General features: G+C 45.2%; 3 protein-coding genes across 3 annotated transcripts in view; 2 read left to right on the forward strand and 1 right to left on the reverse strand.

The window, feature by feature from the left end:
- The window catches only part of BICRAL (BICRA like chromatin remodeling complex associated protein), a 46,798-nt gene extending 45,434 nt beyond the window's left edge, over positions 1–1,364 (reverse strand). The window contains exon 1 of the mRNA XM_076334470.1: positions 1,340–1,364. The gene's annotated coding sequence lies outside the window, so the exon portion shown is untranslated. The remainder of the gene's footprint in view (positions 1–1,339) is intronic.
- A 163-nt stretch (positions 1,365–1,527) lies between these two features.
- Positions 1,528–4,143, forward strand: TBCC (tubulin folding cofactor C). Its single transcript, XM_076335332.1, has one exon. The coding sequence runs from the start codon at positions 1,528–1,530 to the stop codon at positions 2,545–2,547; it is 1,020 nt and encodes a 339-aa protein (XP_076191447.1). The 3' UTR covers positions 2,548–4,143.
- Positions 4,144–13,357: 9,214 nt separating this feature from the next.
- On the forward strand, positions 13,358–24,260 carry PRPH2 (peripherin 2). The gene is made up of 3 exons (XM_076335562.1): positions 13,358–13,938; positions 16,717–16,963; positions 23,610–24,260. The coding sequence occupies exons 1-3, from the start codon at positions 13,358–13,360 to the stop codon at positions 23,844–23,846; spliced, it is 1,065 nt and encodes a 354-aa protein (XP_076191677.1). The 3' UTR covers positions 23,847–24,260.
- Positions 24,261–27,225: the final 2,965 nt, after the last annotated feature.

Below are 27,225 nucleotides of genomic sequence, written 5' to 3' on the forward strand. Positions count from 1 at the left end.
TAACAATCTATACTTCCAAACAGGAATTTTAGACGAAAACCTCATGCTATCACCAAGTAGAGGACAGCAAATTAGGAATATCTACTTTGGGTTTACCACCTTTTTGTTTCAATGGGTAGTTTTAGGTCCTATGTTAATTTATTATAGGTAACTTCAAAACGCCAAGGGAAGGGAGATATTTGTAGAATTGGACAGTAGTTAAATTTATTTTCATATGTTTCTGAAAGAGTGCTTTGTGTTAACTTTCTTTGCCAAAATTAACGTTCCATGAAATAGAAGAGCAGTTCTCAAAAGAATACATCAGAACGATGGTCACTTTTCTACCTTGTAGCCAGGCGTACTTCATTTCTGGTTCCTGCTGCAAATTTCCTTAAAACACATCTCCTAATTATAAAACTTAAACACGTGAAGAAAGTCTTCCTTGCCACGTTTCCATATAGGCCTCTGTGGATTTCTCATACAGACCTCCCTCTAGGGCACAGTAATCCACAGGCACCGCTTTTCCCTCAAGAGCTGAACTCTCTTCTGGAGCAAAACACTCAAGAACTCAAATAAGCAGCTAAGAAGAAAAACACTCCATTTGGCAGCACCTTCGCAGTTACCTGCAAGCGTTAACAGCCTTTTTCATAACTACTTCACTGCAGAAGAGGAAACAGTAGGGAAGGTTTATCGAAACGCTGCATTGACAGAGCCTGTTGAAGACAGCGGCCCTGTGAAGCCGCCAGCCGAGCCCAGGCCCGTGGCTCCGCGCCTACCCGGGCACGGGGAACGCCACCACCGGGCACCGCACCCGGCCGCGGGGCAGCCTGACGCCTACCAGAAACACCCGACCCGCTCAGACAAGGCCCGAGCGGCCAGCGCGGCCCGACTACTCTTAGCGGCAGGTGGAGAGAGCTGCTGCTGCCGCTGCTGCCGCCACCGCCTGCGGCAGGCAGCGCGGCTGAGGCGGCAGCGGCCCTCAGCCGCCCTCCCCGCCGCGCCCGGGCCCCGCCACGGAGCCGCCCTCCCCCGAGCCCCCCGCGGCGGGGAGAAGCCGCCCCCGGCCCCGCGCCGGCTCTGCCGCCCGCAGGAAGGGCCGCGGGCGGGGGGCGCCTGCAGCCGGGGCCGCCCCCGCGCCCCGGGCCGCCGGCCCGAGGGCCGCCGCACTCCCCGTCGCAGGCGCGGCCTGGGAGGGGGGAGGGGGTGGGGGAAGGAGAAGAATGGGAAGAAGCGGGCACTTACGCGCGCGCGCAGAGGGGGGAAGGCGGGGGAGGGCAGGGGGTTATTTATAGCCCGGCTACTAATTTGGGAAGCGGGATAACGCGCCCCGCGGAGCGCGGCACCTGCCGCCAGGACTCACCCCATCCCGCAGAGAGGCGCCGGCCCCTTTAAAACCACAGGAGACCCCTCCCTCTGGCCCTCCTCCCCTCCCCCTCCCCTCCCGCCGGGAGCCCCCCAGCCCGCCAATCAGCGGCGACGACGCAACCGGGGCTGCCGGCGGCCAATCGGCGGGCCGCTTAGTGACCGGAGGGGAAGCGAGGAGGCAAGATGGAGGCAGCGGGAGAGGTGCCGGCCGCCTTCCCGGCTCCCCTGCAGGCGGAGGTGGCCGCCGCGGTGCTGCCGGAGCGGCTGCGGCGGCGGGAAGCGGAGCGGCAGCAGGGCGTGGAGCGGCAGCGGCAGAAGAAGGAGGCGCAGGTGGTGAAGGAGGAGCAGAGCGAGTTCTTCGTCGCCGCCTTCGCCCGGGAGCGAGAGGCCGTGGAGGCGCTCCTGGCGGCGGGGCCGCTGGAGGAGGCGGCCGCCCGCCTGCAAGGGCTGCAGAAGCTGCTGACCGAGAGCGTGCGGTTCCTGGCGCCCTACGAGGTGCGGCAGGGGCAGGAGGCCGTGGCGCGGCTCCAGGGGGACCTGGCGGCCCGGCGCCAGCAGCTGCAGCCCAAGAAGAAATTCGCCTTCCGGACCCTCAAGAAAGAAGCGGCTCCGGGCAGCGAGCCGCGCCCCGCGGAGCCCGCCCGGCCTGCGGCCGCCGCGCCGGCCCCCGGCTACGGCCCCGCCGAAGGGGAGCCGGGCGGGCCGCCGCTGTGCGGGTTCAGCGGCGCGGAGGACGAGGAGCTGGAGCTCGGCCCCGCTGAGCTGCTGCAGCGCGACGTGGTGCTCTCCGAGCTGCGCGGCTGCCGGGTGCGGCTCCGCGGCAACGCCAACACGCTGCGGATGCGGGACTGCCGGGGCTGCACCGTGCTCTGCGGGCCCGTTTCCACCTCCGCGCTGGTGGATGGCTGCAGCGATTGCCTCCTGGTGCTGGCCTGCCAGCAGCTCCGCAGTCATCGCACCCGCGACTGTCGCTTCTACGTGCAGGTGACCAGCCGGGCCGTAATCGAGGACTGCACTAAGATCTCCTTCGCCCCCTACGCCTGGAGCTACCCTGGTATCGAGAGAGATTTCGAGTCTTCTGGGCTAGACAGAAACAGAAACAACTGGAACCTGGTGGATGACTTTGACTGGCTGGCGACCGACAAGCCTTCGCCCAACTGGAGCCTGATCCCCGAGCAGGAAAGAATCAGCCGCTGGGACTGACTGCGGAGGCAGCTCGGTGCTGAGCGAGGAATCCTGGTGTGAACGCATTGATTCATAAACTGTGGGACTTCATCCCCGATATGCCATTAAATGATTCCATTCGGTATTTAAATTGTGAATTACAATGTATGACTGGATTTTTCTAATTGAAGAATACCAGTCAAATACAGTTCACTGTTCTTACACAAGTTGCTGCTATAATCTTTATGTATCACTGTGGAATTTGCCAACTACTGCAGTACCTCATTGCTGAGTTTTTCTAATTAAGGTGGGGCAAGGGGCACCAATCCACAAACAACAGTGAGCTGCTTTTAGGGCTGTTGTGCTGCTTTCACTCACACAGGCAGAATCTGAATTAGCTGCAAGTAGTACAAGCTGTACTGCAATGGAAAGATCAGATACCAAATTTCTCATATTTTTGTGGTTCTCAAGTTGCAGATGGCAGTACACTGTCTTATGGGGAGTATGGGAGTGGAATTCTGTGAGGTAACGGGGAACAGTGAAATGTGTAAGTTGTCTTTCTTTACTTAGGCTTTTATTTCAAGTGAGATAAGTCTAAAGGAAAAAAGTCTCGTAATGAACATTTAATGCTCTCCTAATATATTAATGATTGTTTGAAATTATCAAACCTATAGAGGCTATATAAATACTAAACCTTCACAATCTGAAAATATTATGTGAAAGAATGCTCCTTCTGTAAACAGTTTCAACTTGAGATAAATAAAATGAGTGCTTTGAGTGTACTTTTTGGGGCATGCATTAAGTGCCGATTAACGTTACAGAAGCTAGGTAAACTGCTCTACTGCAGTCTGAAACTTCAGGGGAGAGATGTTCAGGTATGTTCTACTAGTTGTTTCATCTGTCTACAAGACACTAGGCTTTGTGGTGCTGTGATCTTAATGTACGGCACCCTGCTACTGCGTAATTGCAGTGTTGACAGAGGGAGTCAGTAAAATAGGAAGATGAAGTGCTATATTCCAGTTCCAAAACTGCATGTTATCTTGCATAAAGTGCACAGTAACTTAAGTCCCACTTCTTCACTCCTGCTAAATAAAATTTTAAAAAAGTAGCAATGTTATGGAATACAATGTTTTTACAATGCCCTGTTAGTGGTGGTACAGTGACCACTATCAATACATAAAGTATACATAGCAGTTCTAGGTTTCCAAAACCACTCCTTAACTTGTGACATTTTATAAGAAATCATTGTTTATCTTGCCTGAGAAACAGCTTAAGAGTTGTATTTTAAAACTGCAAAATACTCATGCTGCCCTACCCTCATACACGTGCCTCTAACAGAAAATTAATGTTAGCTGAACCATCAAAAACTGCATCGTTGTTATGAGAAGTACTTAAAACTTCACTTGAGTACTGGTTTTGAGCAGAGAAACTTTTTATCTATCATCGAAGTTGTTTTCCGTATATTTAATTTAAAAGGGGAGAAAAAGGAATTTTTTTTATATTCACAACTTTCAGTTTTGTTTACTTCTGTTAATGTATACTTTTTGACTGAATTGGATTTTGCATTTCAAATATATTTGTTTTGAATTGTTTCAGTTGTCCCTTTACTAATGATTCTTCTTTGCATTGACAGCATCATAAAATGATTTAAAGAAAACACCCTTAGTCTTGCTTTAATGTACATAATTTTTAATACCTGTTGTTAAAGGGATGTGATCAGATGAGGCTCTCAAGTGTCTTAATTTTAACACATCTATCTTAGTAGAGAACCTGATTTGTAGTTAATCTTTCTTCCCCACATATGGTGGTAGTGACGAATCAGTCCCCTTAGCATCCTCTAGTCCTGGGATTGCAAACTGTTCAGCCTGTAAAAAACAACTACAGAAATGCTTTTGTTCTGCTAACCAAAAGCTATAAACATTTAAGTTTACTTACTATGTTGATGGACGCTGGCAAATCCACAAACGGAGATACTACCGCTAGGCTTTAGCGGGTATCAGAGATGTGCGCTTCTCAACACACTTCAAACTGGCAGGGAAGGGCATTCCTGTGTTAGCTGTTGGGCCGTAGCGTGCAGTATTGCCTGAATAAACAGAGCATAAGTCAAAACAAGGAAATTTAGACTTCAATTTCAGTCTGAAAATGCTTCCTTAGTGATATTTTTCAGAGGTCAGTTATTGACAGCTCAGTTCCCAATGTTTCCCCCTCCACCCCCTCAAAGTACTTTACTTAACTTTTATCAAACCAAAATTATTAGGTAATACTCTTCAGGAACGTGACTTTAGAGGAGACCGATAAAGGTGTTGCAGACAATTACTTTTCCTTAAAAATGTATCCTTACCTTTGTAATACAAAATAGGCAACTGAATCTTGGTCTCAAGCATGACATGAGACAAGAAAATTCAATTTGAGAACAAGTTTGGTAAGGCAAATTTTTATATGTGATTTATAGTTCTAAATATGTACCTTCATATATACACACATACACACACGATTGCACGTTTCCATGCACCTTTTTTAAATGTTAATTTCTTAATGTAGAATCATACTAGGAGAAATTCAAAACTATTTTGAAACAGAAGTATGTTATGTTAATAGTAATGTAGCATGTGAACACAAGTTACGCACTAGAAAAGGTTTGCTAGCATATTCATAGGTTCTATCAGTATAGAAATTGCAACTTTTTCAGGTCTGGAAGAGAAACACCTAAGCATTTCCATCTAATTAGTTATTTTAACAACACTATTTATAATATTTTTTTATTAAAAATACACATGGAAAAGGAAGTCACAATTCGTGTAAGCACTAGCAGGCTGTCGTCTGTGTGTCCTGGAAGAAACAATTCCTCCTGAAAACACCAGTGCAGACAGCTCGTGTGTTACTCACCTGTGCTATAACCCCCAGCATTCTGCAAGCCCTTGTAGGTAGGAAAAAAGCAAAATGCCATGTGAGTGAGAGAATATTAGCTGATACCCCAAAAGTATAGTTATTCATTTGAGAATCCATTTTCCAGTCAAATCTAGTGGAAAGTGATAACTCAGATGTATTGAGAACTATATACTCATTAAATCTTTACAGAAGCATTTAAAAGCATGGTAGGAGTAAGTATGTGTATATGTGTGTATATTACGTATAAATGTTTTACAGGATAGTTATATGTACGTAATCTGTATTTAAAATTTCTCAGCTATTTCTTAAACTAATTTCTTAGCATTTTTTAGCATCTATTTTCTTAGATGGAAAAAAATTCTTTTTATGTTGACACATACTCAAACTAATGTTTTGGAAATAAGATGTTGGGGATACTTTGGCAGGTCTAGACTATAGAGTTGTCTAGATTATTTCATTGGAACCACTTACAGAGTAAATAACACGGAAAGACTAAAAATCTAGTCCACAGTATTTGTAACTTCATCATATTTCTTTACCTTTTGCCTCAACTGACAAGGCATCAGAAAAATTGCTTCCTGTCTGCAGGTAAGCCTTAAGCTGTTTGTTCAAGAGGTCAAAAATATATCTTAAGTATGGAAGCAATGAAATCGGTTCACTGAGAGTGTCTGGTTTCAAGTGAGGAATTTTGTGCTATCTTGTCTCCAGGCGACTTGATGATGGAGCGTCTCATACATCGCACTGAAGCAAACCTCCTTCAAAGAGAGTAAGGAGTGTGTCATGACATGCCCTGAGCTGCCAGCGGCAAGTGGCCGGGCTCCTGAATTTCCCTTCTGAAGCTCGCGACTGAGAAATATTCAGGGGGAAGGTTGGGCAGAGTTCGTGCAGCAGCTGGTTTGAGGAGATGTGCCAGGCTGTCTCTGTTCTCCTGGGTCAAGGAGACTTGCGATGCCAGCCTGGTCAGAGCCGCTTTGTCTCCCTGCTAATTGCAGCTTGAAGAAAGGAGGGAGGCACATGCTCGGTTCTTCCCTTGGAGCGATAAGCAATGCTGACATGAAGAAAACGTCTGGCAGCCTCTTCTAGGCCAGGAGCCAGGATTGCTTTGTGTCTAACCTGCTAGGGAGAGCTTGCAAAAATCCCCTTCCCTGGAGACCCATGGGGGAGGGAAGAGGTACTTTGTTTGGGAGGCTTTGTGCAAGCTGAGCAAGGTTTCACGGCTGAGCGGATGGCAGGTAACATCAGGCTCACAGTCGTGCTACAGGGAGGGCAGAAGCAGTCAGAACTACTGTGAAAACAAGCTGGTTTCAAGCTACCTTGCCTAGTAGCAGGATGGAGGAGTAAAAACATGATGCAAAGGAGAAAACTATTCAAAGGAGCCCACTGAACGAGCGTGTTCAGGGATGGTAATTCCCCAACCAGTTAAGAGCACCACCAGCACCGCCTTGCCTCCGTCTGCAGCAGTTTGTCAGCGGGACCCGCATGGTGGCTAGATTCACGTAACCTGCAGAACGCAAGACAGAAGCAAAGTCTCCTCAAGAACTCTAGCTCTGGTTTGCATCTCATTGCCACCAGAACAACCAAGGAACTTCTTTAAAAAACACATACCCTAAAGAAATTAACTATGCTAGGCATCAGAAGGGGCTGAAAAACAAATGCCTGCCAGGGACATGGTTGTGAAGACATAGTGAGGATAACAGAAACATCAGCACCATAAACCAGGTGCAAATCTGCCCTGAATAGAGGGCTAACTGGCAGAAAGTTTATGCAGGGCATTGAGGTGCAGAACCGTTTTCCACAGGGAGTCAGAGAGCAAACTCTTGGTTTAAACATTTCTGAAAAAGACAGCCTGGTTGGACAGCCCTCCTCCAGCTGACAGCCTTACCGAAATCTTTAAAGCCAGTGAAACATCCTTAGTTCACCACAGCGCTGTTACTCAACTTTTTAAAGCTCATGTGTGTCTGTGAATGAAATAAAATAGTTCTATGCAAAAATACACAACAACGAACCCATAGAAGAAAATTGAGACCGTTCTTCAGCACCACGCAGAGCTTTGAGCGTTAGCATTTGTTGAGGCTGCGAGAGGTAGCACGGACCAAAGCTTGCCTCCAGAGAAACAGCTGAGAGCTTTGCTGCTGCTTCCAGTGAGGCCACCATCTCACCTGGAGGTCCGTCCCGAGATGGGCCGACCCCCTCCGTTCCCACTGGAATCCAGACATTTCCCTCTGCCTGCACCTGCTTCTCTGAATACCAGGGACAAAAATGAAGTTATTTGCGTTCTCTCTTTATCCAGCCCTGTTTCATTTGAATAGATTCTGGTGTGGGCTCTAGCAAAATTGTTGTATGAAAAAACAGGTAAGAAATGCGTGCATAGCACAATTTCTTACACACTTTTATGCATTATATTTTTGAGGGCTTGGTTGTTTGGGGTTTTTTTAAGTTTCTTCTTATTTAAGCAATAGCTATATGTAGGCAAGGATCAAATCTCAGTGGCTTTACCTGGAATTGTTTCAGGTGTTACGAAATACTTAGAAATTCTTTAGTGGAAGGAGTTTTTGTGAATACATACAATCCTTCCCCCCCTACCCACCCTTCATATACATCCTACTTCTGTCTTTCCAAGTGGATTTCTCCCAGCATATGAGTGGGATCGGAGGGCAGACTTGTTGGATTTGAGAACTGTATGCGGACAAGTACATTTCTTTACCTCCTTTATGCATCATACTTTTGCTGCTTAGCTCTGTCCCCTTACCTCCTACATCAGGCTCTCCCCACATCGTGTGACTGTGGCCTTTTTTCTACGCAGCCTTCCTGTTAAGGCCATCAGATCTGCACAGGAGAGCTCATAGCCTGTACTGTACTAAAAAGCCAATTTCATCACACACAAGGAAAGATACGAATAGCAAGAAAAAAAAATCTGTGCAACTTGTGGAATTTCAGCATTTCCATTCACATCGTGATCTGATTTATCTGACTTACTTGAGGATCCATCTGTTGTGCTGAGAGGTTTTCCAGCAGTAATTATTGTGAGCCTTTTGTAAGCTTTTTTCAGCTCCCACCATATTTCTTTCCTGTTTCTGCAAGTACAAACATTGATTTATAACTCTCATTCTTTCAGCCGTGAACACTACACCCTAGGCATCACAGTAATACAAATAAATACTCATAATGAGCATCTCGGGGGTCAAAGAAAAACTGTGTTTTCTGAACACATTACCCACACTATGGATAAGGATGGCTGAAACGCTGGGAACTACCCAGAGCAAAACCGTGCTGAAACCCCCACAGTATGCCCCAGCGTAGTTTAGGAGCCACGAGGTCCTTCCCAGGGCAGACAGCAGCCCCAGCGGTGAATTTAGCGACTTGCCTCTGTTTCAAGCCTCAGGACTGGCAGGCCCCTCACACGCCACAGCAATAGCAGCCTGCCAAGTTACTTGTGTACGTAGGAGTTAAAAAAAAAAGTCACAAATCAGACTTTTCTCCGCCTGTTAATCATACGATGCGGTGCAGCCATTTTATCACGTTATTCCTCAGGAGTGTCCCTGTACACACCACACAGTTACAAATGCAAGCCAAACCATAAACTACAGTGCACAAACCAACCTCTTATTGCTACACAATAACTTCCTATCATAGGTAAAACCAGATATCTTTATCCTTGCAATGAAACCTAACCACTTCTAAGGAAAGAAAAGAAAAAAGAACCCAAGAAAGTCATGTGTTTCACATCACAGAGCAGCATGAAAGAAAAATTGGGCCAGGAAATTATTTTTATTACTGTTGTGGTTTAACCTCAGTTGGCAACTGAGCACCACACAGCCGCTCGCTCACTCCTCCCCCCTGCCCCCTGGTGGGATGGGGGAGAGAACTGGAAGAGTAGAAGTGAGAAAAACTCGTGGGTTGAGATGAAAACAGTTTAATAATTGAAATAAAATAATAATAGCAATAATAATAATAATAATAATGTAATAATAATACACAAAGCAAGTGATGCACAATGCAATTGCTCACCACCCACCGACCGATGCCCAGCCAGTCCCCGAGCAGCGGCCCCCCCCGGCCAGCTTTCCCCCAGTTTATGTACTGAGCATGACGTCACATGGTATGGAATGTCCCTCTGGCCAGTTTGGCTGTGCCCCCTCCCAGCTTCTTGTGCACCCCCAGCCTTCTCAGTTGGCAGGGCATGGGAAGCTGCAAAGTCCTTGCCTAGTGTAAGCACTAACTAGCAACAACTAAAACATTGGTGTGTTATCAACATTATTCTCATCCTAAATCCAAAACACAGCACTGTACCAGCTACTGAGAAGGAAATTAACTCTAGCCCTGCCTGGACAATTACCAACTAAGAGCACTTCTGTAGTTTAGGCACATAGGATATACCTATATAAAGGGAATTCGCCTTTTATATCTCATGTTCCTGAAGACAGAAAGATCATTGTTGGTCCAGGACTGGGCAGCAGACTGTATAGCATATACCGTGTTTTTAACATTTGCTTTAAAAACAACTTTTCCCTCCCTCCTAGCATTAACTGGTAAGTTTGTGGGTTATGTTTTAGGTTAGCAGGCATGGCTTTTTGGAAAGGTATCAATATTGTATTGTTATCCATAGAAATTATACTTTTTAACAATATTTTGAATTTGAACACATTCATGGTGAGTTCTAGCAGATCAATAATCATTTGAATATTTTATTTGACCATTTTTTTCTCCAAAATTGCATATGAATTATACATCTGAGTTAATATGCAACGTCTGAGGAGGCCATTAACTCAAAACATCCTTGCTGCAATTAGCTTTTGTCTGCTATGAATCAGTTTCAGTATTTTCTATTTGAAGTAGAAAGTGGTAGTAAGCCTGCCCAATTAAAGGCGAACCCCAGCCAAGATAAAGATTTGTAAGAAAAGCAGATGCCAGGCAAAACCAGTTTTCTTTCTGTACTGTCCACACCCCAAAACACTTCCCAATGATCCCCCCTAACCTTCTTCTTCCTTAGGTTGCTCTGCTTGAGACAGCCCTCAGCTGATCAGTTTGTGCTGAAGCTTGCACAGGGCTTGTCAGCTCTGTGTCTGGGATAAGTGGGAAGCAGTCACTCTCCACTTTTAAAAAGTGTTAACTTCATTTTTTGAAGGAAGCACCAGAATATAGCACATGATTTACTGTCACCAATCCCCTTTAAAGCTTCCAAGCACGGTGCGTTAACTTGATAGGTGGGTAGTTTTTGCCACTCTAAGTCCCCAGCTGGTATTGAACTATTGAAACTACTTAAATAAACAGCAGATTTCCAAATCTGGGTTGTTTTGGTTGTGTTGATTGCTCTTTGTGATGCCTTTAAAGGTACCACCTGAAGTCTTAAAGGTCTAATTCGTGTCCCTTCCTGAGCATCAGGTGAATCACTGATCATCTCCCAGAAAACACTAACTATTTAGGAGTGATTTATTAGGACCCCTCCTGTTACCTTTGTTTAAGGAGAAGAGTAAATTTGGAGGGATCAATGAGCCCTGAAGCATATGCTGCATGTTCTATTTCACTGTTTTTATTCCTGAATTAACAGGAAACACCCTAGTGTATACAATGACATGGTTTTGCTGCATCAGATTTATCGTGGACGTATGAATGTTAAATTATTAACGTAGCGGGTGTTCAGACTGTCATCTGTGCTCCTGAATACAAATTTCCCCATATCCAGAGCAGCACCAGGCTTACACTGCTGTGGGCAGGTTTACTATTTCTTGTCCTAGTAATCGCACTGCAGAACATATTTCACTGTATATCCTCGTGATCCACAGACCTGATAGAAAATTCTTTTTCACTTTAGCTAGAGTTTCACTCTGTCATCACTGACAAGAAAGGAAATAGTTTCAAGTTCATTTATCTAGAATTAACTTCAGGCTGTCAGATAAATACTCGCTCCAAACTGTCTTGTGTTTCCTAGCTGAGCCCTGGAGGAGTCAGGGAAATGTAGTAACACGCGCTGCATGGTTACGGGATATTTTGCCAAGAAGCCAGGAGAGATGTTATTTCAGTGCTATGGCTTATTGCGCAAAAATATTTAACAGGCTCTCCCAAGAAACAGCACTTTTCATCCACTTCATGGCAAGTGGAGAGAGTAACCCCTGATGGATAATTGCCTTCCTCCTTTCCTCTTACACACTCACCCTTCACCTGCAAGGGCAGCAGCAATGCTAACAACCAGGCCTGCTTTAAGAAAATCCCCATTACCAGCTGCTCCCCAGGTCACTGCCATAGCACCCGGATGGGCCAGGAAAGGTCCGTTGCAAAAACCTCCTATTTACTTAGCGCAGGAAAAAGTAGCAGCTTCATAGCCTTTGTCTTCACTGAAGAGACCTCCAGCACCCCTGGGATCTCAAACGGTAACTGAGCAGCATCCGCAGTACCACACAACAGATGACTACCAAAATGCTATTTTTCAGTGCGGTTTTTTTTAATTGTTATTATTTTTCACACTTGCCTTCCTCCTGGGCAGGTCCCTTCACCTTTCCCTGGGGGTTGGCGCGCCATGCTGCTGGCAGCCACTAGAGGATGCCCCCGGGGCACTCGAGCAGCAGCGCGGCGGGTTGGGTTGGCTCAGGTCGGGGCAAAGCCTCCCGCTCCCTCTCCTGGGGCTGCTCCTTTCCCACCTGCAGCGTTAGCACCCGCACCCTCACACACTTGCAGGTTAATTTTGCATTGCCGTGGCAGGTGGTGAGCCAGCGCAGGACTTTCCCGATAGCTCTGAACCTCTGCGGGGCAAGGGGGGAGCGGGAGGTGGTATTTCAAAGCGAGTAAAACTCCTAAAGCACTGGAAAGAGCAAAAGCCCAGCATCCGTGCTTGCCTGAAATGGCTGCGCGGCGTAAGGAGGAAGGTCACCACAGAAGGAGGCGTTTCATCCCTCCTTTTCTGCCTGCTACAGCATGAAAGTGGAGCCGGGCTGCAGGTCCCTCAGCAGACCCCCAAGGACCCCGGGAGTCCCTCCCTTGCACTGGCTGGTGACAACGGCCCAAGGGTCCCTACCCAGCCACCGGGTCAAACTCCTCCCTGGTGTAAGCTCCCGGGTCTCCTTGGGCAGCCCTGCTCCCCTCCCTGGCCCAGTGATTATCCAGTAAGCTGCTCACGTTGGCTCCCTTTTTATAAAAGCATCCCTAGATTTCAGGCTGGGGTTTATTTATTGAGTTTCTCTGAAGTTTTCCTTTCTCCTTCTCTTCTGCCAAGGCCTGGAGATAGTACGAGCCCTGGAAGTAAATAGAAAATGCCAAGCTTAGGTTTTTTAGTTCACTGTAAACTACGCGCTTATCTGCTTCCAGAACACATAAGCCATGGGATGTCATCCTGGGTCAGCACAGAGGGATAAGGACTAGAAGGGTGGTCTTGGCTGTAGATATGAATAAATCAGGATCACATAGGGGAAGTATATTTTTGTATTCAAGCAGCCTTTTTTAATCTCAGTGCCCTCTTCTTTTTTCCTCAAAGGATCCATATTCTTCTGGCAACAAAGATCTTTTTGTATCTCCGGGTTTTCACATTCTGCCCAGCAGCCTATCATAAGAAAGCACAAATCTACTAAATAGTAAAATGAGGGATTATTTCCACTCATCTGTTGACAGACATTTCTCCAAATTGGATCAAATGATTAAAGGTATTAGAATGACGTCTTGCAGATCCAGATCAAATCATTTGAAACCTTGAGACTGTTTCTCCTTTGCTTGGAAGGAACCACCAGAAATAGTTGTAGGTGCTAATTGCCCATTATTCTCACTAATGTGAAATTGTTAATTTGGACCTTTGAATATTTTACTTGCTTGAACCCTAACTGGGGGAGCTCAAGATGGAAGGACTGTGCAGTGGCTCACTTCCCGCCGTGCCATTCGGGGTGTCTTCCAACGCCTGAATGGTTCTTCCTCGAGTTGCTTACGCCAAGAAGAGGGGTCCAGGCTGTGAAATCTTCCGATATCTCACATTACGAAGATGGCACTGCTGAAAGTCAAATTCAGCCAGAAGAAACGGGTAAAACTAGCGCAGGGACTATGGCTCATGAACTGGTTTTCAGTGTTTGCTGGAATCCTTGTTTTTAGCATGGGGTTGTTCCTCAAAATTGAACTCCGGAAGCGAAGCGAAGTGATGGACAATTCTGAAAGCCACTTTGTGCCCAATTCTTTGATATTGATGGGTATATTATCCTGCGCCTTCAATGGTTTTGCTGGCAAAATTTGTTACGATTCTCTGGATCCTGTTAAATTTGCCAAGTGGAAGCCTTTGCTGAAACCTTACCTGGCACTATGTTTCTTGTTTAACATACTCATTTTTTTCGTTGCTCTGATTTGCTTTCTCATGCGGGGCTCCCTGGAGAGCACGCTGGCCCAGGGGCTCAAGAACAGCATGAAGTTCTACCGGGACACAGACACCCCCGGAAGATGCTTCATGAAGAAGACCATCGACATGCTCCAAATTGAGTTCAAATGCTGTGGGAACAACGGCTTCAAAGATTGGTTCGAAGTACAGTGGATCAGCAACAGATATCTGGACTTCAGCTCCAAAGAAGTGAAAGAGTAAGTGACTTGGTGGGGTTTGTATCACATAGTATCATTATTTGATCAGGATCATACTAAAGAAATGTACATCAAAACAGGCACTGACTGGAGGGGGTTTTGTACAAAAAGGGTATTTTCTCTGCTCTTGCTTAATAAGCATCCCAAACGTTCAGCTAGATTGCTTTCTCCCCTGACAGATGCCTCTAACATTATCCAGAACATAAAACATAAAGCACCAAAACAGAATTCTCACTCTTAGGCAGTGAGATGTAAACAGACTTAAAATAATATTTTTTACTGTCTTTTATCTCCTTACAAACCCATTATAACCCCACACATACCTACTCCCAAAATCAATAGGAATGTATAAGAACTTCACTATTCCTAAAGCAGATTTCGATGTGACTTATTAAGTTCCTAAAAAAAGACTTCCCTGGATATATACTGCTGACACCACTTTTAAAACTCCACTTTAGATATTGGCAATTCATCAATCTCATGGAAACAAATAGAAACAGTAACGCTTTACCAATAACTGATGTGTTTTAAATCCTTAAGATTTAGAATTTTATTTTTATATTCACTCAGTGAATTGCTTCACCACTGTGACAATATTGAGCCGTCAACACCAGTTGACGTTCCTAGCTTTACACAGTGTCCCTCGCAGCCAAATGCATTTTATGTTCTCTCCTGTATAAAAACATGTTCAATATATATACTTGTGCCTAATTTTTTTTAACCTCACGTGAAAACAGCACTAGGTTCCTCTGTACAAACCACAACAGATTGTTGACCAGAAACCCCTTAATAGCTCTGATGTCAGTGCCCAAAGAGGCAGTAATCTCAAAATCAGGTTAGGCGCAGTAAGCGCAAGTAAAAAATGAACATGAGAACAAATGAAGTTCTGAAATTAAAAAATGAGCATTGAGCATAAATACCCATGACCTTTTAAAAAATTAAGCATCGGGGGAAGAGATCATTATTCAGAGTTCTTTGGGAACATCATTCGTTAACGTTCATACTCTGGTTGCACAAAGGGTCTTGTAAACTGGAAGCAATCTGCCTTTTAAATACACTGCCTCTGTTAAAAACGTCTGAAGTAATTTTGAAAAAAGCTCCGTGTATCTCTCGGGATCCCTGCCTGACTGTGGAAATGGTATTTCACTTGTGTGTCTCTCTGCATATTGTTTTGACTTGTTGGGTGGTCTGGTTGTTTTTGCAATTCTGAACCAGGACCTTATAGTGAAAACTGTTACAGGCTTAACCTATTGCACTGCGGGGTTATAACAAATACATTCGCTATTTAATAAGAGAGTATTTGCATTGCGAAGGTATGCCCATGGGTTTAAATAACTACTTGAAAACATAATAAGTTCACCTTGACAGCATTATATGGAGATTTGAGAGCTGTAACTTAATCCAGCAGCAGTGGAAGGGCAAAGCACGGAGGGAAAACAAGGTTATATTGTCCTTAATAAATGATGTCTTGTTTGGGACTGAGACTCAGGGCAATTTCTTTGTACTACTGAGGCAGGAAATAGGGCATTAAAAATCCACAAATGGATGTTAATGAGTGAATTCAAGGTTTGAACTACGTGGTGGTGCACAATCTCTGCTCACATTCCTGGTGGGATATTCTGGCCCCTTTGAAGTCAGTAGCAAAGTTCTCCTTAGTTCCAGGGAAGGTGGGAGTCCGTCCCCCACAATGTGATTCTTATATGATTTGTAGAGCGAAGGCCTGATCCAATCTCTCTGAAACTGGTGGAGCATTTACACCTCAATGGGAATTAGACCCAACTCAGAGCACTCTTTACATCTAGAGATAAAACCTCAACTGCATTCGGCATTTAGATATATTTAGGTCATGACTGCAAAGTGGAATTTTGCTTCGCCAGGCTATTGCAATCACCTTTCTCTCTATGACACAACTTTAAAATATCCTTATAGAAAGCTGCAAGCGACTCTCAGATTTTTTTCACCTTTCTAGGTCACTGGGGCTCTTCATTCTGTCATTTTCTAAGCAAAATAGCATTTGTTAGAGTTGCAGTCCTCTTATGATAGTCTTTTTCTGCAGTGCCAGTGGAACTATTTGCCTTCTAAGTATCTCTCATCTAAATATCTCGTAAGGCACCAGACTCTCCATAATCCAAGCTGTTTATGGAGAGCAACCGCACTCTTAAATGAACAATAGCTGGGGAGCTCCTGCAAAGACTTCAGAAATTTTTCAACATCCTGTTGCTGAAGCACATTTCATGTTTCAAATACTGGCTACCTTCCCAAGCCAAGAATAAATGCATAACCCCTTCCTGGAGCTATTATCATCAAAGAGAAGCTATTAGGTTTGCTGGATCAATGGTCTAGCTGGATATGGTGGGTCCTGAGGCTGTTGTGGGTCCTTTTCCAAGCTCAGGTCACCCTCCAGCATCTCCCTTCCACCCTAACTATGCCGTGATCACTCTTCTCTGACTGCCCCTCCCGAAATTTCTCTCTGCCATCTACTTTTCTTAAAAATTAATTTCTTTGAAGAAGTGACCCGAGGGGGCGCGTTTCCATCATAAAGAGTTAATTATAGTCTCAGTGTAGCCTTGACATAGAAAAGGATTTCAGAGAGGAAAAGCACCTGGGACAAACACCGCTATATAAGCAGGGTATGCGGAGAAACGGCATGGCCAGGAGGCATGGTGGAAAATCCGCACTACCTTTGCTTTCCTTTCTTGTGCAAGTTTGCTCCGGTATATCTTTATATGTGTGTCTGTGTGTGTGTGTATTCATGCTTCCTTCTGCCCTTGCCCATAGTCGGATCAAAAGCAATGTGGACGGAAGGTACTTGGTGGACGGTGTCCCTTTCAGCTGCTGCAACCCCAGCTCCCCGAGACCCTGCATCCAGTACCAGGTCACCAACAACTCGGCTCACTACAGCTACGACTACCAAACGGAGGAGCTCAACCTCTGGCGCCGTGGCTGCCGAGAAGCCCTCCTGTACTACTACAGCAGCATGATGAGCTCCATGGGCGCCGTCGTCCTCCTTGTCTGGCTTTTTGAGGTAACCCTCTCCCCTCAGACCCGCTTTGCTGAAGCGCCAGCTCCGGAGGGGCAGAGCGTTTTTCAGCGTGGACCTTTGAGTTAAAGATCAGATCTATTTAAAATAAATTGTCTACCACCGTTCTTTGGCTGAGAAAACACCTAATAGTGAACATCTGCATAAGGCCTGAAAGGTCCCGGGCTGGAGACTCTGCTGGGAAGCATGGGGTGGGTGCTAGATTACAGGCCCCCCCTTCAGAGCAAGGGGCCAGAGCCTCGAGTATCCCACAGCAAGAGGGAAAAAGGGACTGATTTTCTGCCAAATGCAGGGTGCTGAGGCAGGGAAGAGCGTGCGAGAGCTCAGCTGTCCAGATGCATTAATTTACATGTGTCACCATTAGTGGGGAATTAAAAGTACACAAAGCAGCACATCAGAAAGAGATGGCAGTAATTTGTGGGACAGAAAGTGCAATTAAGGGGTTTACGTGCTGATGAAAATAAGACCTGAAAGAGCCATGCACAGTGTCCAGTTCCAGGGCAGCATTTGGTTTAAGGTCCTTCATCAGCTCCATCAATGGTTTTGGTCACAAGAAGTGGTTTAGGTGAAGCAGATGGATTAATTTTATTTTATTCTGCTTCCCAAAACCACCATGCGTATGCAAACAGGTGCAGATACTGTCCAGTGCAGGTGTTTGTAGGCACCATAACCTGAAGTGCAGCTTTGCTGCTAAAATACTGTTCATTCAATGCGAGGAAAACACGTCCTTCTGCCTCTGGGAGATAGCCACTTTTCTAGCCGGGGTGTTTAATCAATACTAATACGCAGGCAGCTTGGGCTGGCAGTGGCACGAGGGCTGGCGCGTGAGGCGTGGGATGCAGAGGTAGGGCAGGGATGGCAAATGGGGAGGGTGCAGCTCACTGTGTGACACGGAGTGCAGCAGACCCTTTCCAACCCTTGAAATGCTGCTGCAGATGTCATTGACTATTTTAAATGATTCAGGCAGCTTTTTTAAAATTTAGATAAATGCAAATTAAAAAAAGATGCATTATACTTTGATACAAGCACGGGGCAACACCCTTCCAGGAATGAAGATGCTTTTTAGAAAATACCTACACAAATAATCTGTGAACTGAAAAAAATATCATAAAGTTGCTAAATAACTACTCTGCATGGCTGAGAAAGGTACTACCTCCTTGTAGCACTGTTATTCTGGTAAGAAAAGAAAGAGAAGCTCATGTTTCAGCCCAAATTCAAATTAAGAGTTTTTGAAGAGAGGGGAATGTCAGCTGTATATGAAAATCAGAAGGAAATTAAAAAACTCAGGGGAAAAATGCACAGAAATACTAATGCCAGCTGTGAAAAATCATGACTAGGAACCTGTAACATACCTCTGCTGACTTGTAGGACATTAATGACAGTGGTACGTTAACATTAATAGCAGCGATAAAAATACAGTATTTTATTTCTAACTCTTCAAAGTACACCCGAGTAGTATTTTCAATCTGTGATGTAATGAAAAATACGATCTTCTCTTTTCTTCTTTGTCTTTTTCAAAATAAAAGGTGAGATTTTTCTCAGGTAATCAGAGGACTCTCAGGGCAAAGCTTCAAAGAAATATCACAATCTTGTGTTACATTAATTGGCCCTCCTGAATATTTATGACTTGCCTGATATTCTACCATAAAGGGTCCAGATTTGGGTCTCAAACTCCCTCCACTTTTAAGGCAAACTTTGAAGGGAGGAAGCAAAGCAGGAAGCAGACATTAATTTAGTCTCCCTTGAAATATAACCACTTTCTTTAAATTGCAGTCAGAGTAGGAAGCAATTTTATACTGAGTAGGAGCGCAGCAGAGGTCCCGACTCCCGGCCAAGGTAATATTTCGGACTGACCAGGGTGTGACCCAGCGGGGAGTTAGCGTGCTGGCTCTGCGCTTGTCATTTTCCCTTGGACCGGCTTGCTGAGAAGTTACAGAAAAGCTCAAAAGCAAAGGAGCACCCTGGTTTGCTTTGCACCTGGAGCCGCTGTAAACTCAGGCCAGCAGCACGGCCACAGCGCCTCCCCAGCGAAGCCCTTCTGGGGGCCGGTGCAGGACTCTTCCAGCTGGGTTGGTGGTATTGACCTGTGGGAAGTGGGACAGAACACGGAGGGAAACACTAATCGCAGCTGTTACTTTGAGCTGTAGAAAAACGTAATGTGCCAAATGGGTGTAGGGACCTCAGGGAAGACCATTTAGGTTTAACGTTTCTATATTAGGTGCAAGGAAGAATGAACCTATTTTGAAGTATTAAAAGTTCTATTTGAAAAAAATGCAGCGTGTCATATTTTCTGGAAATATATTATTATCCACATGCTGCTTTTACTAGCAAAAGCTGTAGGATTCCTAGGAGTGACAACCAGTCATGAGGGTGACAAAAAAAGATCACACCCTGCTCTAGCTAAGCTGCCTCAGGCTAAACCCTGGCAAACAGATGGGCTTCACTGCAGAAGGTCAGGCAGAGCAAGCCTGGCTGTCTTCTTGACCTGCGTCAGCCAGCAAAGAGGAAATGGGGGGTTCAAGGGTGCCCTGAATAGAGCATTTCAAAAGGAAGGGAGGGCAGCAGCCGGTTCCTGAGATGCTCCAGGTCCTTCACCTGTATAAACACATGGCTCTCGATAGGTCACAGCTACTGCGATGGCTGAGACCCTGAAATTCGTCTCACATGTGGTTCACAGAGGGAGCCCAGCGCTGAGCTCCAGGAGGTGGGAACCCAGGAGAGTGATGAGACACGAGCGGGAGGTGCACTGCACATCGCGTGCTGGAGAGTAAACTCTCCAATGCATTCAACACTAGGTGTGAACTCCCAATAACCTCCAAAACCAGCCCACGGGCAGTAGGGGAACAGGGACCCTCCAGAAGGACACAGTTTGCTCTGCCAGCACAGATCGAGGGGCTGAGCATGCCATTGTACAGGGGGATGTACCAGCCCAGCTTAGCCATACCCAGTCCTGGAGAAACACTGCAGCCTCGTTCTTCCTGCCACTTTAAAGTCGCTGTAGAATGACAAGAGTTTTCATGACAGTTTGTCCATTGGGCAGGGGAAATCATCACTCAGCAAGACTGAGCTAGCTTTGGGACCCTGATGCCCAGGCCTTCTCTGCTGGATTGTGATTAAGCACAGGTCTACAACTCAGAGCCACAGACTGGTTGAGGTTGGAAGGGACTCTGGAGGTCGCCTAGTCCAACCCCTCCTGCTCAAGTAGGGTCACATGGAGCTGGTTGCACAGGACCATGTCCAGATAGCTTTTGAATATCTCCAAGGAGGGAGACTCCACCACTTCTCTGGGCAACATGTGCCAGCGCTCAGTCACCCCCACAGTGAAAAAGTGTTTCCTGATGTTCAAACAGAAGCTCCTATGTTTGTGCCCATGGCCTCTTCTCCTGTCACTGGGCACCACTGAAAAGAGCCTGGCTCCACCTTCTTTGCACTCTCCCTTCAGGTATTTGTACACACTGATGAGACCGCCCCTGAGCCTTCTCTTCTCCAGACTGAGCAGTCCCACTTCTCTCAGCCTTTCATCATACGAAAGGTGCTCCGGTCCCTTCATCATCTCAGTGGCCCTTCATTGGACTCTCTCCAATATGTCCATGTCTCTCTTGTACTGGGGAGCCCAGAACTGGACAGAGCACTCCAACTGTGGCCTCACCAGTGCTGAGTAGAGGGAAGGGATCACCTCCCTTGACTTGCTGGCAATACTTTGTCTAATGCAGCCCAGGATACCATTAGCCCTCTCTGCTGCAAGGGCACATTGCTGGCTCGTGTTCAACATTGTGTCCACGAGGACCCCCAGGCCCCTTACCGCTGAGCTGCTTTCAGCTGGTCACCCCCCAGCATATACTGGTGCATGGGGTTGTTCCTTCCCTGGTGCAGGACTTTGCACTTCTCCTTGTTGAACTTTATGAGGCTCCTGTCAGTTCATTTCTCCAGCCTGTCTAGGTCCCTCAAAGTATTTCTACAAAGCTGAAGCGTGCTGAGGCATTAACATACATTTTTGAGGCAGCAGACACATCCAGCTGCCTTCCATAACTTTGCTGATAATATGATCTATGCATTGCATGCAGCTCTAAGTGTCCTGGCCAGGACTTGCAAATGGAGAGATGGGGCTATTGAAAAGCTGCCTGCATCAAAGTTTCTGGATAAATAAATTACAACACAAATTACTTCAGCAAAACTGATAGTCCAAGGCTCTATGCTATCATATAGGAGATGATAGACTAATTTGCCAGACAGTTGTCTTCAACTTCCTGGACTCTCTTCTCATCCGGCAGAGAAGGCAGGCTCAGGTCAGAGGAGGTGAGGAGAGCCTGAACATTTTGCACTGCGTTTAGAAAATCTCAACCCCAGGGACCCAAAATCTTTCTGAACAAGATTTTTAAGAAAATGAAGTCTTAAACTGAGAGAAAATGTTACAGAATCTCATCTGAGGGCAGGTCAGCTGCTCCCTTCTGCACAAGCACCTTCCTTTTTTAAAGCACGACCATATTTAGTGACTTATAGCCATCCAGGAAGCATGTAAGTACAGCTAATTTTGCTGTCAAATAGTGGCACTTAGTAAGTCAGTCACAAAAAGAAGCTCCTGCTGATGTACAGCAAGGTAGCAGAAGCAGAGAGCAACATGGAGGCCATCTTTTGCGTCCAGTCCTATTAATCTTTACTTGCAACAGCCATTAATAGGAAAGATATTAGTCCCATGACTGAGAGCAGCAAAACTGGGGCTCAGATGGAAAGGAAGATGTCAAAGGCTTTAAATCCCAAGCCTAGCGTGATGTGATTTGTCACTTCTTGTGACCTTTATGGAATAGCCTTTTAACCGATTTAAGTCATCATAGTATTGGGTAGATCCACAACAAAATGAGACTATTTCCAGATTCAGGGCCATTAGAACCTTCTCTGAGGACCAAGGTGTTGCAAGTCATGTGTTCCTATGTTGAACAGGGTGAAAATTTGCCTTTGGATATGGAAGTGTTTGATGAAGCTTGTTTGTTTGAACAATGTTTTTCCCTTTCTGGTCTTGAGTGAAGGCAGAGAAACATCAACATCTGAACATTTCAAGGGTAACCAATGGTTGCCCTTTAGTCTTCCAGGAGTTTGGAGACACTGATCCTACACAAGCAGGATGACCAGGGTAGATAGGCTAATGAATAGTCCACAGAAGCACATGCTTGAGCAGTCCCGTGAGTCCAAAAGCCAGATGTGAATTTTGCAATTGGCCACACTATGTGGCTGAATCCCAACTTCAAATCTGCCCAGCTACCCAATGCTGTAATGCTGCATGACAGTTCGCAAGCTTCCTCCATCTCTAGTTCAAAAGCCCCAACAGAGAGCAGCACGTTGCAGGTCCGGGGCAGCTCTCCGTGGGCCTCAGCTGTGCCACCAGGTAAGCAACACACAGGGATGCCGACCTCTTTAACCACGAGGGTTTAGGAAGACCGGAGGTAATCACATCCTTGGGAATTTGGACAGGATAACAGAGGCATCATACTTCCCTTACAGAACAGATCCTATGAGGTCGTTAACAACAATAAGTGGTCTCAATCTTAGCTTTACCTAGCACACGAAAGACTGAACTAGTCTTTTGCTTCCCTATCCTGACCACCTGCTCTACCACCTCATCAAGCTGGCTCTTCTGGGCGCTGCCTTTTCTTTCTTTCTCTACTCACAGATCGATCACTTTTCTTCATAAGCACCACAACGGTGGAAGTCAGATTGTTCTGAATGGTGTCAGAAGGCAGGAGACTGGCTAAAAACATTCTCTCTGGAGGCAGGTTTGGGGTGTTGCCGGTGTCAGGGGTGTTACACCAGCATAGTACAGTAGAAAGAGTCTCAGTCAGGGCTGCTGGGACTTGTAAATATTTTATCAGAAATAGAAATTTGTTTTAGATGTGAGATGATGAACCAGTGAGAGATACAGATCACCTCCTGCCTTGGTTTCCTTATTTGCACCCACCTATATAAAAACAAAACCAGAATTTGAAGCAGACAAGCTGACGGCTCAAATCCTAATGCTGCTCTGTTCTGCACAGGTGCTGATTCATGAATATCTCCTTGATCAGATTAGTATACTTGCCAAACATATTAAGGTCAATGTGAAGTAAAAATATTTAGAGTTAAATATTAGCAGATATTTTGCTAATATAGCGCACGTTGTTGCACATATAAACAGCTTTATGTACATCTACTGCACAGGAGCAGAGGTTTCATTAAAATCTCTCAGGAGGCGCCTACCCTGTGACGGGGTACGTGGAAAGCCCCCTTATGCACATGGCCGCACAAAGCCGCTGCTTTGCAGCAGCCGGCACGTACTTCCTTCCTAAGTTGATGCATCCACTCATTGCTTATCAGCTGTCACGCTTCCTGTGGCGCTCCCCGATTTCAGACCTCCACCCTCTCCTTTCCTACTTGTGAAGGGACATTTTCCTCCTGCCAGCTCCCCCCCAGCCCTGCCGGCCATCCAAGGGGGAAGGCTGCTCAGGATCTCCTCTCGTTTGGAGGATTCCCGCAGCCCTTAACCTGTATCTTTTTGGTGCTTTCGGCAGCTTGGGCTGCTGACAGCAGAGAATGGTGAAGACATGGACAAGGGTATAAAGGTTTGCCTGACACTCTCTGTCTTTTCCATTGCATGGCACAGATGTCCGTGACGGCTGGTTTGCGTCTTCTGCACACGTCTCTGGAAAGCATCGCAAATCCTGAAGACCCTGAATGTGAAAGCGAAGGCTGGATCCTGGAGAACAGCCTGAAGGACACTCTTAAGTCCGTGCTGGAGAGTTTGAAAAAGATTGGTAAGTTCAATCAGGTGGAAGCAGATGCCGAAGGGGCCGAAGGAGGGGAAGGTACGAAGACTCCAGCCATCACAACGGTCAGTTGAGCTTCTAATTGATGTGGACTTTTTATCAGAGAGGAATAAAAAAACTGAGATTTGTGAATATCTACGTTTTAAAAGCTATGTATCAACCATCAGAATACACATTTCTACGCATGTTTTTTTTTGTATATGGGAGTATACAACATAGTGCACCTTGGGATAATACATTTATCTACAATGTGAGTACACCATATTCATAACTGCCGGGGGAAATTACCCCACTAGGACTTGCAATATTCACGTGTTCCCTTATCAGGGACAGTTAGTTTAAAAAAAAAAAAAAATTGCTGGCATCACACGGTGATCCATTCCATCTTATTTTGCAATTAAATGTGGAATTTGACAAGTTAATGTTCTTTGCTCAAGTTGTTTTATCAGCATACTTTACGTACTTCAACTTTTAAAGACAAACATTGGTTTTCTGGGGAGTAACATGCTAGAAGTCAAAAGAAGAAGGATTTCCAGAATTGTATATAACTTAGTCTACCGGTATTTTGACAAACCTCTCATATAATGTGATTTTTGTTAATGTGCTAAGCAATGGTATTTTCTGCTGTATTCTTAAGGCGTACATAGAACAAAATGCAAACTTATGCTGAGAATTTATGTACTAAGTAAAAATTGTAATTTAATGAAACAGCACAAGTATCATGAAAACAACATTAAGGTAAGATTTATGGGTTTTGTTTCTCAGGGTTTTTTCAGCCTGAATGAGCGTGTTGTAGACTTATGCTTCACCTTGTATTTAAACAAGCAGAAGCTTAGATTCGTCTTGTAGTGGGTGGAATCTATGCTATGAGCATGTGCCAGTTATGGCTGTTCTGGACACTTTAAAAAGTATGTAATCTCATAGCTTGCTCCAGAATATTCAAGCCCAACTATTTTTAAGACAAGGAAAAAAAAAAAAAAAAAAGGCTACTTAGAACTAACACTTTAAATGTTTTCCAGGGTCCTAGCAAACGGATACCATTCATCCACAAATACATCAAGCCTCAAACTTTGAGGCCAGGGAAAAGTAAGTTTAAAACAGTCCCCAGTGTGCAAATTTTGCAAGTTTTATTTTTCTTTATCAGTGATAGGGTACCCTTCATTATATCTTTTAAGTCAAAGTGAAGGCACATTTTGCATATGCTGCATCTCTCCAAACATATTTTCATAGCTGGAGGACCCTGTTCTCATATACAAAGTTGGAATAAGAAATGGAAAGCGTTTGCTGCAGTGCGTGGCCTCTAGTAAGGGAACAGAGCCTCACCTTGAGTTTATCCGCAGCTGCCAGATAAATTCAGCTAAAGGGAAAGAAACCCGAGAGTGCAAATCCTAACCCCCTGCACAAACAGTTGCAGACATCTCGGTCCCTCAGCTACGAGCCAGGTGCCACACTTATTTTTTACCCCAGCTGTGCAAAACCTCTACTTCTCTGCAGTGTACCTGGGAGAGTTTTCTCAGCAGGTCCCTTCCACCTGGGCTGGTGGCCGGTCTTCAAAGGAAGCCATGTTTGCAGCTGCCTAATCATTGCACAGCCCATTAGTTTTCATTCTTAATCACTTGTGCACTTGCCCCAGCAGCACTCAGCTCCTCCGGCTTTTGTTCAAACTCCTTCTAGGATGGACAGACCAGTTCACAGCGGGACAGGTAGGGATCTGTCTGTACATCAAGCCCTAGTCTATATCTCGGTGGCCAGGCTGTTTCAGGCCATCTGCACGCAAGGTTTGATTTTGACAGGTATTATTTGTGGCATCCTTTCACTTTTTCAAAGCTGGTCAAAGCTTTTAACTTTAGTTACAATAATGAATTTAGTTACAGTAATGAATTAAAAAGTCAACTCTGTTCTTTTGTGCATAAGACTGACTAGAAAAAGGGCAACTAATGTAAAAGCCAACTTGCTATTCACCACAGCCTATCGTCTATTGCTTTGCTGAGGGATGCTCTGCATGGCAGAACTGTACAAACCAGACCAACTCCTTCCTTCTCAGTAAGACATCGCTACGACCGGCTGCTCCTCTCAGCTGGTCCGTTAGAGAGGAACAGGATTGTGGATGGCGCATGATGTGGCCACATATATCAGAGAAGAGCTTTTGGGAGGAGTCACATATGGATAGGAGCTGCATTACAAGGATTAGTTACAGTTTTTCCTTGTGGAGGCTTCAGTGTGCTGTGATCTATGCTGGTTACTTGACTAGACATCTGATTTTTCATAGAGATCTAGATTTATCGCTGCCCTAGAAATCTGGCTCAGGCCATTGCTTTAGACAGGACTCTCCAATTATTTGTCGTCTCTATTTTTTTGTCAGTCTATTGCTAGAGCAACATAATAAATTGTCAAATGATTCTTTCAATGCCACATTGGAGAAGCCAGTTCCCAGAGCAAGGGTGTCTCAGTGTTAGACAGGTAGAGAGACCATCTGAGACAGGTTTATGAAGAATAGTACTGGAATCGGGGTTTCGTACAAATAAGAACAAATAGTGTATTGCTAATGCTGTCTAAAATAAAGCCTCCTGGTTAATGAAGATCTTTGTAACATCTTATGATTACTACAAGATTGTAATATGACTGCTTTGTAAAATATTACATGTAATATATAATTCGTCCAATCTTAAATATACTTTCTTGTGACATCGCGAATGCTGTGCTAGATAAAGATCTCTCTGCTGCCTGCAAATGTAAATCTAGGTATTAAAAATTATATTGCAAGTAAAGACCTCTTTAAAGAAAATGTTTAAATATATACAATTTAATACAGATTTCTTTAATTTGCATTACTGCTGACTTTTTGCTTCTGAATTCATTTTTTGGACCCATTTTATACATTCCTATAGGTAGGAAGCTTTTCCCCCCTCTATATAATGCTCTGAGAGAAAGCAAACCTTCCTCTTCTCATGTGCCCAGCTAAGCTCAGGATGCGCAAACAGACCCCTAAATCACTTTCCTTTTATCTAGAATCAGAATTTGCTGGACCATTTTAGTAGTATCCTCTTGTAGTACATAGGAATTACAACATCTTCACGGGCCTTAGCTTCGAGAAGTGCTCAACAAGTGAAGCCACCAGCATCCTCAGGATCTTTGGGGATCAGCTAAACTGTGTGTATAACCTCTTTTTTCCCCCCATTTAAATCTAACTTGCAACAGACATTCAAAAGAAAGTATTGTTGTTATTTTAAATTTAAGTGGTAAAGCTCACGTAGTCAAAGTGCCTGCAGCAATCCAACAACTCCCAGAGCCGTGCCCTGATTTTCAAACTAATAAACTTCAGAAGGATGTGAGCTTAATTCATACAAACCAGGCCACTTCTTTTTAGGTGCCTCCATATGGATTACTGGCTTAAATCCAAGTACCCAGATCTGAGAGCCAGCCCAAGGCTTTGAAGTGCCAACTTTTAAGAAA

The sequence above is a fragment of the Aptenodytes patagonicus genome, chromosome 3 (genome assembly GCF_965638725.1).
Source record: "Aptenodytes patagonicus chromosome 3, bAptPat1.pri.cur, whole genome shotgun sequence".
NCBI lineage: Eukaryota > Metazoa > Chordata > Aves > Sphenisciformes > Spheniscidae > Aptenodytes > Aptenodytes patagonicus.